General features: G+C 39.9%; 1 protein-coding gene across 5 annotated transcripts in view; it reads right to left on the bottom strand.

Annotated features, from left to right (window-relative positions):
• Nucleotides 1–9,787: 9,787 nt before the first annotated feature.
• Nucleotides 9,788–17,147, bottom strand: part of LOC105482761 (mucolipin TRP cation channel 3) — a 33,544-nt gene continuing 26,184 nt past the window's right edge. For all 5 annotated transcript variants that reach the window (XM_011743066.3, XM_011743065.2, XM_011743072.2 and 2 more), the window contains 4 exons: nucleotides 15,513–15,614; nucleotides 15,284–15,406; nucleotides 14,289–14,495; nucleotides 9,788–12,474 (listed from right to left, as the gene is read on the bottom strand). In XM_011743066.3, the coding sequence (XP_011741368.1) occupies nucleotides 12,340–12,474; nucleotides 14,289–14,495; nucleotides 15,284–15,406; nucleotides 15,513–15,614 (567 nt within the window). In that variant the 3' untranslated portion in view covers nucleotides 9,788–12,339. The remainder of the gene's footprint in view (nucleotides 12,475–14,288; nucleotides 14,496–15,283; nucleotides 15,407–15,512; nucleotides 15,615–17,147) is intronic.

Raw genomic sequence — 17,147 nt, 5'->3', positions numbered from 1 at the left:
GGAAATCCTCCCTAATTATTCTATGAAGCCAGTATCATCCTAATACCAAAACCAAGAAAGGACATACCAAGAAAAGGAAACTACAGACCAGTATCCCTGATGAACATAGATGCAAAAATTCTCAAAATACTAACTAACTGAATACAGCAGTGTATTAGTCCATTTTCACACTGCTGATAAAGACATAACCGAGCTGGGAAATTTACAAAAGCATAAGGTTTAATGTGCTTACAATTCCATGTGGCTGGGGAAGCCTCACAATCATGGCAGAAGGCAAGGAGGAGCAAGTCATATCTTACATGGATGGTAGCAGGAAAAGAGAGAGCTTCTGTAGGGAAACTCTCCATTATAAAACCATCAGATCTAGTGAGACTTATTCACTATCATGAGAAGAGCATGGGAAAAGCCTGCCCCATGATTCAACTATCCCCCACCAGGACCCTCCCACAACACCTGGGAATTCAAGATGAGATTTGGGTGGGGACACAGCCAAACCATATCATTCCACCCATGGTCCCTCGCAAATCTCATGTCCTCACATTTCAAAACCAGTCATGCCTTCCCAACAGTCCCCTAAAGTCTTAACTCATTTCAGCATTTATTCAAAAGTCCAAAGTCCGAAGTCTCATCTGAGACAAGGCAAGTCCTTTTCGCCTATAAGCCTGTAAAATCAAAGGCAAAGTAGATACTTCCTAGATATGGTGGGGTTACAGGCATTGGGTAAATGCAGCTATTCCAAATGGGAGAAATTGGCCAAAACAAAGGGGCTACAGGCCCCATGCAAGTCCAGGGGGCAGTCAAATCTTAAAGCTCCAAAATGATCTGCTCTGACTCCATGTCTCACATCCAGGTTATACTGATGCAAGAGATGGGTTCCCATGGTCTTGGGCAGCTCTGCCCCTGTGGCTTTGCAGGGTACAGCCTCCCTCCCAGCTTCTTTCACAAGCTGACATCGAGTGTCTGTGGCTTTTCCAGGTACATGGTGCAAGCTGTCAGTGGATCTAGCATTCTGGAGTCTGGAGGATGATGATCCTCTTCTCACAGCTCCATTAGGAGGTGCCCCAGTAGGGATGCTGTGTGGGGGCTCGGATGCCACACTTCCCTTCCACACTGCCCTCACGGAGATTCTCCATGAGGGCCCCACCCTGGCAGCAAACTTCTACCTGGGCATCCAGGCATTTCCATACATCCTCTAAAATCTAGACGGAGGTTCCCAAGCCTCAGTTCTTAACTTCTGTGCACCTGCAGGCTGAATATCATGTGGAAGCCACCAAGACTTGCGGCTTCCATCCTCTGAAGCAACAGCCCGAGCTCTATGTTGGCCCCTTTAAGCCACACTAGAGCAGCTGGGATATAGAACACCAAGTCCCTAGACTGCACACAGCAGAGGAACCCTGGGCCCAGCCCACGAAACCACTTTTTCCTCCTAGATCTCTGGGCCTGTAATGGGAGGGGCTGCCTCAAAGGCCTCTGACTTGCCCTGGAGACATTTTCCCCATTGTCCTGGGGATTGACATTTGACTCCTTGTTACTTATTCAAATTTCTGAAGCCAGCTTGAATTTCTTCTCAGAAAATGGGACTTTCTTCTCTATCGCATTGTCAGGCTGCACATTTTCCAAACTTTTATGCTCTGTTTCCCTATAAAAACTGAATGCCTTTAACAGCACCCAGGTCACTCTTGAATGTTTTGCTGCTTAGAAATTCCTTCCACTGGATACCCTACATAATCTCTCTCAAGTTCAAAGTTTCACAAACCTCTAGTGCAGGGGCAAAATGCCACCGGTTTCTTTGCTAAAACATAACAAGAGTCACCTTTACTCCAGTTCCCAACAAGTTCATCATCTCCCTCTGAGATCACCTCAGCCAGGATTTCATTGTCCATATTTATCAGCATTTTGGTCAAAACCATTCAACAAGTCTCTAGGAAGTTCCAAACTGTCCCATATTTTCCTGTCTTCTTCTCAGCCCCCCAAACTCTTCCAGCCTCTGCCAGTTATCCAGTTCCAAAGTTGCTTCCACATTTTCTGGTGTCCCACTCTACTGGTACCAATTTACTGTATTAGTCTGTTTTCATGCTGCTGACAAAGACATAACTAAGACTGGGCAATTTACAAAAGGAAGAGATTTAATGGGCCAGGCATGGTGGCTCATGCCTGTAATTCCAACACTTTTGGAGGCCAAGGCAGGCAGATCACCTGAGGTTAGGAGTTTTAGACCAGCCTGGCCAACATGGTGAAACCCCGTCTTTACTAAAAAGAAAAAATACAAAAAATTAGCCAGGCATAGTGGTGGGTGCCTGTAACCCCAGCTACTTGGGAGGCTGAAGCAGGAGAATCACTTGAACCCGGGAGGCAGAGGTTGTGGTGAGCCAAGATCACTGCATTCCAGACTGGGTGACAAGAGTGAAACTCTGTCTCAAAAAAAAAAAAAAAAAAAAAAAAAAAAAAAAAAAAAAAAAAAAAAAAAGTGGTTTAACGGACTTACAGTTCCATGTGGCTGGGGAAGCTTCACAATGATGGCGGAAGGCAAGGAGGAGGAAGTCCCATCTTACATGGATGGCAGCAGGCACAGAGACAGCTTGTGCAGGGAAACTTCCCCTTATAAAGCTATCAGATCTCATGAGACTTACTCACTATAACCAGAACAGCATGGAAAAGACCTGCCCCCATGATTCAACTACCCCCAACCAGGTCCCTTCCACAACACGTGGGAATTCAAGATGAGATTTGGTTGGGGACACAGCTAAACCATATCAAATAGCATATCAAAAAGTAATCCACCATAATCAAGTGGGTTTCATACCAGGGATGCAGAGATGGTTTAACATAAGCAAGTCAATAAATGTGATACACCACATAAACAGAATTAAAAACAAAAATCAAATGATCATCTCAATAGATAAAGAAAAAGCATTTGACAAAATCCAGCATCCCTTTAGGATTAAAACCCTCAGCAGAATCAGCATAGAAGGGACAAACCTTAAGGTAATAAAAGCCATGTATGACAAATCCACAGCCAACGTTATACTGAATGGGGAAAGTTGACAGAACTGGAGCAAGACAAGGATTCCCACTTTCAACACTTCTATTCAACATAGTTCTGGAATTCCTAGCCAGAGCAATCAGACAAGAGAAAGAAATAAAAGGGCATCCAAATTGGCAAAGAGGAAGTCAAACTGTCACTGTTCACTGATGATATGATCATATACTTAGAAAACCCTAAAGACTCATCGAAAAAGCTCCTAGATCTAATAAATGAATTCATTAAAATTTCAGGATACAAAATCAATGTGCACAAATCAATAACACTGCTATACAACAGTGACCAAGCTGAGAATCAAATAAAGAACTCAACCCCTTTTACAATAGCTGCAAAAAATTTTTAAAAGTTAGGAATATACTTAACCAAGGAGGTGAAAGACCTCTACAAGGAAAACTACAAAACACTGCTAAAAGAAATCATAGATGACACAAACAAATGGAAACACATCCCATGCTCATGGATGGGTAGAATCAATATTGTGAAAATGACCATACTGCCAAAAGCAATCTAAAGATTCAATGTTATTCCTGTCAAAATACCACCATTATTCTTTACAGAACTAGAAAAAAATCCTAAAATTAATATGGAACCAAAAAAGATCCTACATAGCCAAAGCAAGACTAAGCAAAAAGAACAAATCTGGAAGCATCTTATTACCCAACTTCAAACTCTAAGGCTACAGTCATCTAAACTACATGATACTGATATAAAAATAGGTACATAGACTGATGGAACAGAATAGAAAACCCAGAAATAAAGCCAAATAGTTATAGCCAGCTGATCTTCAACAAAGGAAACAAAACCAGAAAGTGAGGAAAGGATACTCTGTTCAACAAATGGTGCTGGGATAATTGGCAAGCCACATGTAGAAGAATGAAACTGGATTCTCTTCTCTCACCTTATATAAAAATCAACTCAAGGTGGGTCAAAGGCTTAAATCTAAGACTTGAAACCGTAAAAATTATAGAAGAAACATTGGAAAAATGCTTCTAGACATTGGCTTAGGCAAAGACTTCATGACCAAGAACCCAAAACAAAAGCAACAGAAACAAAGATAAATGGATGGGACTTAAGTAAACTAAAAAGCTTCTACACAGTGAAAGAAACAATCAGCAGAGCAAACAGACAACCCACAGAGTGGGAGAAAATCTTTGCAAGCTGTGCATCTGACAAAGGACTAATACCCAGACTCTACAAGAAACTCAGACAGATCAGTAAGAAAACAAATAATCCTATCAAAAATTGAGCTGAGGACATGACTAGACAATTCTCAAAAGAATTGAGAACAAATGGCCAACAAACATATGAAAAAATGCTCAACATCACAAATTATTAGGGAAATACAAATCAAAACCACAATGCGATACCAACTTACTCCTGCAAAAATGGCCATAATCAAAAAATAATAGATGTTGACGTGGATTTGGTGAAAAGGGAACACTTTTACACTGCTGGTGGGAATGTAAACTAGTACAACCACTATGGGAAAACAGTATGGGAATTCCTTTTTTTTTTTCTTTTCTTTTCGGAGACAGGATTTTGCTTTGTCACCCAGGCTGCAGTGTAGTAGAGTCATCTCAGCTCACTGCAACCTCTGCCTCACGGTTTCAAGCTATTCCTCCACCTCAGCCTCCCAGGTAGCTGGAATTACAGGCACATGCCACCACGTCCGGCTAATTTTTTTTTTGTTTTGTATTTTTAGTAGAGATGGGGTTTCCGCCATTTTGACAAGGCTGGTCTTGAACTCCTGACCTCAAGTGATCCACCCACCTCAGCTTCCCAAAGTGTGTGAGCCACCACGCCCAGTCCGAATTCCTTAAAGAACTAAAAGCAGATCTACCATTTGATTCAGCAATTCCATTACTGGGTATCTAACCAGAGGAAAAGTCATTATACGAAAAAGGCACTTGTACATGGATGTTTATAGCAGAACAATTCACAATTGCAAAAATATGGAACCAGCTGAAATGCCCATCAATCAATGAGTGAATAAAAAAATGTGATCTATATACAATAGAATACTACTCGGCCATAAAAAGGAAAGAAATAATGGCATTTACAGCCACCTGGATGGCGTTGGAGACCATTATTCTAAATGAAGTAACTCAGGAATGGAAAACAAAATGTCATATGTTCTCTCTAATAAGTGGGAGCTAAGCTGTGAGGGCACAAAGGCATAAGAATGATACAATGGATTTGGGGACTCAGGAAGATGGGTGGGAGGTGGTGAGGGATGAAAGACTACACATTGGGTAGAGTGCACACTGCTCGAGTGGTGGGTGCACCCAATCTCAGAAATCACCACTAAAGAAATTATCCATGTAATCAAACACTATCTGTTCCCCAGAAAGCTATTGAAATATTAAAAGGTGGAAAAAAAAGAAATATTCAAATAGTGGCTTGAATAAACTCTTTTTAAGAACAACAAAAAAAAAAGGTGGCTGGCACGGTGGCTCACGCCTGTAATCCTAGCACTTTGGGAGGCTGAGGTGGGCGGATCACGAGGTCAGGAGATCGAGACCATCCTGACTAACACGGTGAAACCCCGTCTCTATTAAAAATACAAAAAATTAGCCGGACGTGGTAGCGGGCGCCTGTAGTCCCAGCTACTCGGGAGGCTGAGGAAGGAGAATGGTGTGAACCCTGGAGGTGGAGCTTGCAGTGAGCCGAGATCGCGCCACTGCACTCCAGCCTGGGTGACAGAGCAAGACTCTGTCCCCCACCACCCCCCAAAAAAAAGAAAAGAAAAAGAAAAAAAAACATAATTGCCAAACCCAAGGTCATATAGATTTCCTCCTGTGTTATTATCTAGGAGTTTTTACTTTTCCCCTTTCATTTACATCTATGATTTATTTTGACCTAATATTTGTAAAGGGTGAAAGGTCTGTGTCTAGGTTCGTGATTTTTTACATGTGGATGTCCAGTTATTAACATACCATTTGTTAAAGAGACTATCTTCTCCATTTTATTATCTTTACTCCTTTGTCAAAGATCAGGTGACTATATTAATGTGGATATATTTCTGGGCTCTCTATTCTTTTTTTAAAAACAGGTTCTCACTCTGATGCCCAGGCTGGAGGCTGGAGTGCAGTGGCATGACCTCGACTCACTGCAGCCTGGAACTCCTGGGCTCAAGCAACCTTCCCATGTCAGCCTCTCAAGTAGCTGGGACTACAGGCACACACCACCACACCCAGCTAATTTTTGTATTTTTTATAGAGACAAGGTTTAGCCATGTAGCCCAGACTGTTCTCAAACTCCTGGGCTCAAAGCAATCCACCCACCTTGGCATCCCAAAGTGTTAGGATTACAGGCGTGGGCCACCGCCCTGGCCCCTGGGCTCTCTATTCTGTTGCATTTATCTTATCTATTCTTTCACCAGTACCTTGATTATTGTAGTTTTTTGGTTTTTGTTTTTAATTTTTTATTTATTTATTTTTTTTGAGACGGAGTTTCGCTCTTGTCACCTAAACTGGAGAGCAATGGCATGATCTCAGCTCACTGCAACCTCTACCTCCCAGGTTCAAGTCATTCTCCTGCCTCACCCTCCCAAGTAGCTGGGATTACAAGCACCTGCCACCATGCCCAGTTAATTTTTTTCTATTTTTAGTAGAGACAGGGTTTCACCATGTTGGCCAGGTTGGTTTCAAACTCCTGACCTCAGGTGATCCACCCGCCTTGGCCTCCCAAAGTGGTGGGATTACAGGCGTGAGCCATTGTGCTCAGCCGATTACTGTAGTTTACTAGTAAGTCTTCACATCAGGCAGTGTTTTTGTTTGTTTTGTTTTGTTTTGTTCCTCTCCTTCAAAATTGTGTTGTCTATTCTGGGTCTTTTGACTCTCCATATAAACTTTAAAATCAGTTGTTTGATATTCACAAAATAACTCCCTTGCATCTTAATTGGGGTCGTGTTGATTTATAGATCAAGTTAGGAAGAACTGACATCTTGACAATATTGAGCCTTCTTATTCATAAACATGAAATATCTCTCCACCTATTTAGTTCTTTGATTTCTTTCATCAGAGTTTTACAATTTTCTTCATATAGAACTTCTACATAATGTTAGATTTATAGCCAAGTGTTTCATTTTGGGGGATACTTCTACAAATGGTATTGTGTTTTTAATTTAAAATTCTAATTGTTCATTGCTGATATATAAGAAAGTGATTGACTTTTGTATATTAACCTTGTATCCTACAATCTTGTTATAATTACTTATTAGTTCCAGGAGATTTTTTTAATTCTCTCAGATTTCCTACATAGATAATCATGTCATCTCAAAGACAGTTTTATTTCTTCTTTCCCAATGTGAATACCTTTTATTTCCTTTTCGTATTTTATTGCATTAGCTAGAACTTCTAGTATGATGTTGAAAAAGAGTGTTAAGAGGGGACATCCTTGCCTTGTCGCTGGTCTTAGCATGAAAACTTCTTAAGTTTCTCACCATTAAGTGTGATGTTAACCCTAGTTATTTTTTGTAGATGTTCTTTATGAAGTTGAAGATGTTCCCCCTTTTTCCTAGTTTGCTGAGGGCTTTGTCATGAATGGATGTTCGATTTTTTAAAAATGCTTTTTGTGTATGTGTTGACATGATCATGATATATTTTCTTCAGCCTGTTGATGTGATGGATTACATTAATTGAGGTTTGAATGTTGAATCAGCCTTGCTACCTAGAATAAATCCCACTTATATATATACTATATATATACTTATAGTATATAATTTTTTCATACATTGTTGAATTTGATTTGCTAATATTTTTGTTGAGGATTTTTGCATCTATGTTCATAAGACATGTTGTTCTTTAGTTTTCTTTTCTTATAATATCTCTCTGGTTTTGATATTATGTTAATGCTGGTCTCACAGAATGAATTAGGATGTATTCTAATTCTGTCTTCTGGAAGAAATGATACAGAATTGGTATAATTTGTTCCTTAAATGTTTAGTAGAATTCACCAGTAAAACCATCTGGGCCCAGTGCTTTCTGTTTTGGAGGGTTATTCATTATTGATTCCATTTCTTTACTAGAGTCTTATTCATATTGTTTGTTTATTCTTGTGTTAGTTTTGTCAGTTGGCAATTGTGTCTTTGAAGGAATTGGTCCATATCATCCACGTTTTCAAATTTGCAGGCATAGATTTGTTCATAATATTCTTTTATTATCCATTGAATGGCCTGTGGGATAGGTAGTGATGCCCCCTCTTTCATGTCTAGTATTAGTCATTTGCATCTTCCCTGTTTTTTCTTAGTTAGCTTGGCTATAGGCTTACTGATTTTATCTGTCTTTTCAAAGAACCAGCTTTTGGTTTTGTTGATTTTCTCCACTGATTTCCTGTTTTCAACTTCATTAATTTCTGCTATAATTTTTATTTTTTTCTACTTCCTTTGGATTTAACTTGCTCTTTGTCCATTTTCTAAGGTAGAAGCTTAGGAGATTGATTTTTACATCTTTCCTCTTTTCTAATATATGCATTCAATGCTATAAATTTTCCTCTAGGCACTGCTTTTACTGTTTTCCACAATTCTTTACCATTTTTGTTTGAGTTTGTATTTCGTTCAAAATAATTTGTAATTTCTCAAGATTTCTTTCTTTTTTTTGAGACAAGGTCTCACTCTGTTGCCCAGGCTGGAGTGCAGTGGCACAATCGTGGCTTACTGCAGCCTCGACTTCCTGGGCTCAAGTGATCCTCCTGCCTCAGCCTCTGGATATTTCTTCTTTGACCCATGTGTTATTTAGATTCTATTAGACTTTCTATGTAGATCATAATATCTGCAAATAATGAGTTTTACCTTTTTTGTTCTAATCCATACACCTATTTGTATGTATTAATTTGAAAATAGTGTGGTGGGATAAAAAAGTTAAAACTCAATATGTATTAGATAATTTAAAACTTTATTGAGTGAAAAAAGAAAATGGCACCTGAATTGTTTAAAAAAATGTAGCATCAGGAAAATCAATGTCTGCACAAAACTGATTTTTACAGACACAAATACTAAAATATCCACATTGATATCTATAGACCCATTTTCTTGGGGTTTCTTTCTTGACTACTGTGGTTTCTCTCTTGAGTGATAGAAGACCATTCTGAATCCTGAGACTTATAAACAACTTCTTATTTGTAGCCCCAACAAAGGGATTTATCTGTTCCTGGTCAAGCTCTGGACCCTGCAGCCACCACAAACCACTTGTATCGGAATCACTTTGTGTGCCGGCTAAAAATGGCAGATTCCTGGCCTCCCCCAGGACATGATGAATAAGAATTTATGCTTAGGCTTTGATAAAGAGAAAGAGAAAGAAAAGAGAGAAAGAAAAGAGAGAAAGAAAGAAAGAGGGGAGAGAGCGAGAGAGAGAACGAATATCTCTGCTGGTATTACCTGTACATTCATAATTTTAACAAGATCCCCCAGTGGGCTGGGCGCGGTGGCTCACACCTATAATTCCAGCACTTTGGGAGGCTGATGCGGGCAGATCACTTGAGGACAGGAGTTCAAGACCAGCCTGGCCAACATAGCGAAACCCTGTCTGTACTAAAAATACAAAACAAAATAGCCACGTGTGGTGGTGTGTGCTTGTAGTTTCAGCGACTCTGGAGGCTAAGGCACAAGAATCGCTTGAACCTGGGAGGCACAGGTTGAAGTGAGGTGAGATTGCTCCACTATACTCCAGCCTCTAGCTTGGGAAACAGAGCAACACTCTATCTCAAAAAAAAAAAAAAAAAAAAAAAAAAAAAAAAAAAATCCCCTTATGCTTACAACCCTGAAAATCATTATGGCAGGAGGAGGGGACAGAGAATCTGACTTCCTGAAAAAGGGGGTATCATCGACAAAAATCCAGCCCTGATTTCCTGGGCTAAGGAGACTAGAAGCCTGGAAGAAAAACATGACTTCAATTCTATGTTCTTTCTTACAACTGCCTTGGCATTCTCTATGGTACATATATACATGTAAGGATAACTCTAAAATGACTGGCCCATAATTTATCTGCCTACCGAGATCAAGCCTTTGTACTGGTTTGAGGACAGTTCAAAAAAGTCAGTCAGTGCTATTTCTTTCAGTAGACAGAAGAGCTATTCTCTCATGGACATCATTACTAAAAATTAAGCCTTGGAATTTATCAGGGACTCCTACCACAATAAGAGAGCCTGGAGAATCAGGAGAGAGATGTGAAGGCACCAAGTCACTGGCTGTGATTCTACAGAAGAAACATAATGACTTCAGAGCAAAGCAAAACTCCAGGCTGAACACTGGGTCAGTGGTTTCATGTTTCCATTGAAGTACTGTTAGTCTAAAAATCTCACAAGGTGTAAAGAAAAGGATTTATCACATAATAAACATTATTTCAAAACTCACATAGAATTCTAGTAATTTCTAAAAATGATAGTATTATAAATATTAGAACTGTCCCCAAAACAGTCACTTAGATATTTAGATTTTTTTATTTTTTAAAGCCTCAGGTACTTCAGAAACAACTTACACCTGTTATAAAACCTCCCATTTCAACACCTGGAGTCATTATTATGACTGTCATTATGATTAAATAATAAAATCTCAGTAAAACAAAGTTAGAAATTTAAAAATCAGTGTTTTTTTAAAAAAGTTTGCTTTGAGATCTTTGCTGCATATAATTGAATTCACTTCTACTTGAATAAACAGTAAACACAATAAATATTCATGTGTTGAAAATCCATGCAGTTCTCAATTAGCAGTCTATAAGGCAGTCTATAAGGAGACTATTTCTATGTCTTTTTACAGCACACATTTCTCTTATTTTAAAATTTTAAGCATAATTGTTTTCACGTATATGTGTGTGTATACATATTTGAGACAGAGTCTCACTCTGTCACCCAGGCTGGAGTGCAGTGGCATGATCATAGCTCACTGCAGTCGACTTCCTGGGCTCAAGCAATCCTCCTGCCTTAGCCTCCCAAGTAGCTGGGACTACAGGCATGCACCACCATGCCAGCTAGTTTTTTCTATTTTTTGTAGAGATGAGTCTCACTATGTTGCCTAGGCTGGTCTTGAACTCCTGGGCTCTAGCAATCCTCCTGCCTTGGCCTCTCAAAGTGCAGGGATTACAGGCATGAACCACTGTGCCCAGCCCCGAAATATTTGTAATGTGAGTTATAGAACCTTGCCCCATGAAACCACAGCCTCTCACCCCAAAACACTTTGCTGTGAGACATAATGTGCCTATGAAAGGTATAGTACATCACTAGTTTTAACAGGCTGCTCAAGTACTAATAAAATAATCACTACTTGATCAAAAATGCATTTGGTATATGCTTTAATTTCATGCATATATAAGATACTCTTTTTACTTTCTACTTTAACACTCAAGGAGGATAGAAAACTTGTAAATGAGTATTTAAAAACCTGATCCTCTTAAGAACTAAAAGCAGAATCAAATAACAGTTGCCTTTCATAACCAAATGCAGTCATATGCTGGATAACAATGTTTTGGTCAACGATGTACCGCATGTACAATGGTGGTCCCAGAAGATTATAAAGCCATATTTTTACTGTCCCTTTTCTATGTGTAGATACTTACCATTGTGTTACAATTGCCTACTGTATTCAATACAGTAACATGTTGTACAGATTTGTACCCTAGGACCAACAGGCTATACCAAATAGCCTAGTGTGTAGTAAGCTGTACCATCTAGTTTTATGGAAGTACCTGCTATGATGTTTAATGACAAAATCACCTAACAACACATTTCTCAGACTGTATCTCTATCCTAAGTGACACATGGCTGTATCACATTGTTAGCTGGCACATTCTCATTCTGGTGCACTCTTATTCTTCCTTTTAACAGAAGATTTTAAAATGCAATGATTACTGTATATATGGTAATGACCCCCAGTCTCTCAAGGATGGACTCCTGAGAGTGGTCCAAGCCAGGGTTACTGAGTTGTCCAAAGTCACAGTCAGACCAGGGATTGTTTTCCACTGATTATACAGTCCACACAGTCAGAATAGCGGGAAGCAAGAGTTTCAGAGCAAAAGAGAGGCACAGAGAATACATTCTAAAGCCATGGCAAAATAAACAAGAAATAATAATAATCCAATAGCTTTCCTCATTGAAGTTATTTTTAAAAACAAGCCCAGCATAAAACTGCAAAGACATTAAATATTGCTTTTTAAAAATATAAACAGTTATTGGTAAATTATAGATCTCAATTAGCTCAAAATAACAGTCTTCAAACATACTACATCTGATCTCAGAATATCCATATAGTCTTCCAACTCTGCTACACATTATGTTTTCCTCTAAAGTACAGATAAACCTGATAGCTACTTTTTACAACAGCAGAATAAAGATACTGGAGGGTCATCTTCTAATCTGTATTTTCCGGAGTTGGGTAGATCTTTGCACTCTGATATAAATGTACGAAGTTCAGTCTCTGGGAAACCATCTTGTTGGTAATGCTAAACAGAAGAATGTTAAAAGCTTTCATTAATAAGCCCCTCGAAAACAGCTTCATTCCAAATTCAAAATGGATCATTTGGCAAGGGAGGGGGTTTTCTACAGAGAGAGTATAGTTACTTCCGAGTACCTGCAAGGAGATGTAGCCTCTAGAGTCACTCAGGTTTGGCGGAGGTAAAGTGGGCCTGGGATTCTGCAGCTGCCTACCTGAGCTCTCTTTCTGGGTCCACTGAAACCCAAATGGGCACACTGAGTCTAAGTCTTAGTTGTCCTTCCAGGGAGAATTGAGTCAGCCCCATCCCAAGTCAGAGAACCTCTGTCACTACTCTGCCCTGTAGGCCTGTGACTTCTAGACCAGTGTGATGCAGGCATTTTCGAAGGAATATGGTTCAGGCCACAAGAAGCCCAGTGGATCTAAATTAACAAGGTTTTCTAGCAGGCTAAGAGATGGAAATCCCTGACCTCACCCAGAAGACCTCATCACAGTCTTGGACTCTCCTGAGCTGGCCCAGGTGTCTGGACAAAGGTCCGAATGCTGTAAGGGAACTTTCCAATCTGCACACCCTTTTGGAGTCAGTCTTCCAGGCAGACAAGTTTGTTTAAGGGCCTCATATTTATATCAGTTTGGGACCTAAAATTTCTAGGACATGCCATGATTAGAAAGGATCAAAAGTAACTTAGCTTGCCCATTTGGCAAGGGCCCTGAGCCCACAGAGAGAGGTTAGCATCTAAAATATGAGTTTCAGGCTTATGTCATCAAAGGTGAAAACTCATGTTACCCTTAGAGCTCTCAGATGTCACCCTCGAATAACACATAGTTCTCTGCATGCAGAGTTGGAGGCAGTGAACTTTTAGAGCACCATTTGGAAGGATCTGAAGTTACAACTACATTCTTTCCCAGTTGCCTTGGTGATCCGAAGGACACATCTGCTGAGCAGATGAGAGAGCAAGGAGGACATTTGGTCCCTGAAATCTTGTTCAGTAAGGATGAAGTCACAGCCCTGGCTTCATGAGCAAAGTATTCATCATTATCAGCTCCAAACCAAGGCATTCTCTTTATCCCTAGGGCCAATCACATGGCTTCATGTTTCTTTACCCCTCTCATACCCAGAAAGAAAAGTCCCCAAGTGGAAGTGTCTATGCCACAGATACACCTAACAATATAAGGTTATCGGAAATGTAAACATATGTGGATAATTATTCTGCCTTTCCATATTTCAATGGGCTCAAATTGATTTTTAAAAGATCTTACATGAATGACAATAGTTTTTCAGTTCAGGTATCTGACTGTATAAAGCTACATGCTAGTACTGGACCCATTAATCCTTTTGCTATTCTGGAGGCTGGACCCTGGGCTTGTGCCCTGCAGGGCCTTGCAAAGAGCAATGGGCATAGTTACAGTACAGTCCAAACAAAGGGGTCAATTTTTCTTTATGAAAATTGGATTTTTTGTGTTCCCCACAATATTTTGGCTTGCTGAAATGCCATATGTTTTATTCACTCAATATCTACTAACCCTTTTCATTCTTTATTTAGTTTTTCACTCTTTACCCCCCAGACTTCTAACGACCCTTATAATTCTAATAAAAGGTTAGAAAGCTTGTATGAGAAAGCATAACTACATAGAGACTAAGACTTTCAACATTCAATTTTTCCTCTATTTCTGTTTATCAGTCTCTAAAAATAAGGTCTTTTTTTGCTATCCTGAAGAAAGTAACATTCCATCAACTTTTCTTCTGCCATTAGGTACTGAATTTTACTGCTACTCTACAAGTTATAGGACAATGCTACTACTTAAGGCTCTTGATAAACCTACCTTAATTGTTTCATATGTATCAGTGATCAGTGCAATGAAAAGACTTAAAATCATATATATGAAGAGGCTGATGAATGAATAGAGGTAAATTCTACTAAACAGCCAGACCAAGTAACTTTTTTGCTGCATTTTTGCAAACGTGGCAAACATATCGTCTCCATTTATCAGAGAGAAAAGGCACTCAGAGACCATGTTCAGAGAACGAAACTGGAAAAAGAAAAGAGAAAAGTTCACTTTATTCCATGTTCCTTCCCATTGGAGACCTTTGTTCATGACATCATATTAAAGATAGTGGGACCAGATAACCCAAGTTACCATTTTCAAACAAATAACCTGAGGTAACCACACACATTTGCTTTGTGATGCATATAACATATATAAGCCTACTATTTTTTTCCTGGGACAAGCAGCTTTCTCTTGGAGTAGCCTGAATCAAATGCAGGAGCTGGTCTGCACCCTCAGTGCTCTTCTGAATCAAGCCTTGCATCTGCCCTTTACCTTAAAGAGACCTTGAAATGCCTGTGCAGAGATACCCAGGTCCCAACCATGCATGCTCATACATTTCATTTTAAAGTTTATTTCATTTAAGGGCATAATATTCCAAACTATAGCTGTGGTAACAAAATTTTCAAATATTTCTACAAGTTTCCCCCTATGCTACTTTTTAAATAAAGTCACATTTTGAGAAGGCATATCTGAATAGACTGCTCTTGGATATATCGATGAATCAAACTGACTAAATTTGACTTCACTGGTGGTAAACGGAACTTGATTACCTGATATATTGCAAGAAAGAATTTGAGACAGTTGAGTACATCAAATATTCTCTCAAGCTGGTCACACCCTATCACTTTATAAATATGGCACTAGATATACTACCTTCAACATTTTAAGCTGAATCACAAAATAAAAGGAGTTCATTGAAAAAGGATAACAAGCCACTGGCACTATGCTAACGGCTTAACAGTAATAGGAAAAAAGTTGTTTATCAGTACCTTGTCATGGTAAGGCCCCAGCACGATCCATCCACAGAAGCAGTAGCCTAAGTAAATCATAGCTGCACAGCAGCAGAACCTGATGACATTGGGCAGTGCTGCCTGAAGGGTCAAAATGAGGAGCTGGGAAAGTAAGAGAGGCCATTAGAATCGCTTTGTCCTTTAGCCAAAGCAGTGCAATAACTTTGAGAGAAGTACCAACAGCATGGAGATCCGTGGAATTCCTTACATTGTACTTTGCAAAGAAACCGAGGTATCGGATGACTCCAAGCCACACAAGCATGGTAGAAGTCCCAAGAAGTATGCTACAGACATCATAACTAGTTAGACTCTAAGACAAAGTGGAAAAATGTAATCAGATTATAAAGCAGAAATTCATTTGGCAATAAATATTGAGGTAACTATGAGTCAGGCACTGTTCTAGGTGCTAAGGATAAAGCAGTGAACAAACAAAATTCTCTGCTGTCATAAAGCTTACATTCTAGTGGAGGGAAGAGAGAGACAATAGAAATAAGTTAATAGAAACTTTGGGACATTTGCTGCTGATAATTGCTGAAGAGAAAATTCAGAGGAGGGGATAAGGAATGGATATGGGTTTGTCATTTTAAATACAGTGACCAGAGAAGGTCTCACTAAAAAGGAGGCATTTGAGCAAAGATCTGAAGGGAGGGAGGGAGCAAATCAGGGGAAAATCTAGGGGAGAAGACTTCCAGGCACAGAGACTGGCAAGTGCAAAGGCCCTGAGACAGGAGGGTGCTTGGCAAGATAGTGCATCTGGCTGGAGTGAGCAATAGAAAAAGTATACAGTTACAGAGATAAGGTGGCACTCACCAAGTTTGTCTTTTCCTCTAACTCAACTGGGGAGATTTGAGAACCACAAACAGAGGTGACATGATCAGATGTTGGCTGCTGTGGTTGAGAGCAGGTTGTTGGAGGAGTGAGGAAACTATTGCAATAATATAAATGAGAGATGGTAGCTTCGACCAGGCTGGTAATAGTGGAATTGATGAGGTGATTTTTTTTTTTTTTTGACACAGGGGTCTCACTGTGTCACCCAGGCTGGAGTGCAGTGTCACAACCATGGCTCAATGCAGCCTTGACTTCCCGGGCTCAAGAAAGCCTCCCACCTCAGCCTCCCAAGTAGCTTGGATTACAGACACATGCCACCTTGACAGCTAATGTTTTTTATTTTTCATAGAGATGGGGTCTCACTGTGTTTCCCAGGCTGGTCTGGAACTCCTGTGCTCAAGCCATTCTCCCGCCTCAGCCTCTCAAAAGTGCTGGAATTATATGAGCCACAGTGCCTGGCCAATGAAGGTAGGACAATAGGATTTCCTCTTGGATTAGATATGGCAAAGAGGAGATTAGTGAAAGAGAGGAGTCTGTGATGAATCCATGATTTTTGGCTTGAGTAACTGATGAGAGTTACCATTAACTGAAATTAGAAAGGCTATGGGAGAAGCAGGTTTTGACTGCAGAGGTGGGGGCTTTAGATGTTCTGTTTTAGGTGTGTTAAATTTGAAAGGAAAAGCAGACATCCAAGTGGAGATATAGACTAGATGGTGGATATGCAAATCTGGAGTTCAGGGAAGAATTCTAAGTGGGGGTATAGATTTGGGAATCATTGGCAGATAGATACTAAGCTATGGGACATGATGAGATTACCAAGACAGTGGTAGAAAGAGAAGATGTCCAAGCACTATGCCTTGAAGCATTATCACCTTAATAGGTTGGTGAGATGAGAGGGAACCAGCAAAGGCAAGTCAGAAGACCAGCCAGTGACTCAGGAGGAAAACCAGGTGATAGTCCAGTGAAAGCATGTGCTCGGCAGTGTTCGAAGCTGCTGCTAGGTCAGGATGAGGGT

Source organism: Macaca nemestrina, chromosome 1 (assembly GCF_043159975.1).
Source record: "Macaca nemestrina isolate mMacNem1 chromosome 1, mMacNem.hap1, whole genome shotgun sequence".
Classification (NCBI taxonomy): domain Eukaryota; kingdom Metazoa; phylum Chordata; class Mammalia; order Primates; family Cercopithecidae; genus Macaca; species Macaca nemestrina.
Note: the sequence above shows the minus strand (reverse complement) of the source record. Positions and strands in the feature narration are given on the sequence as shown.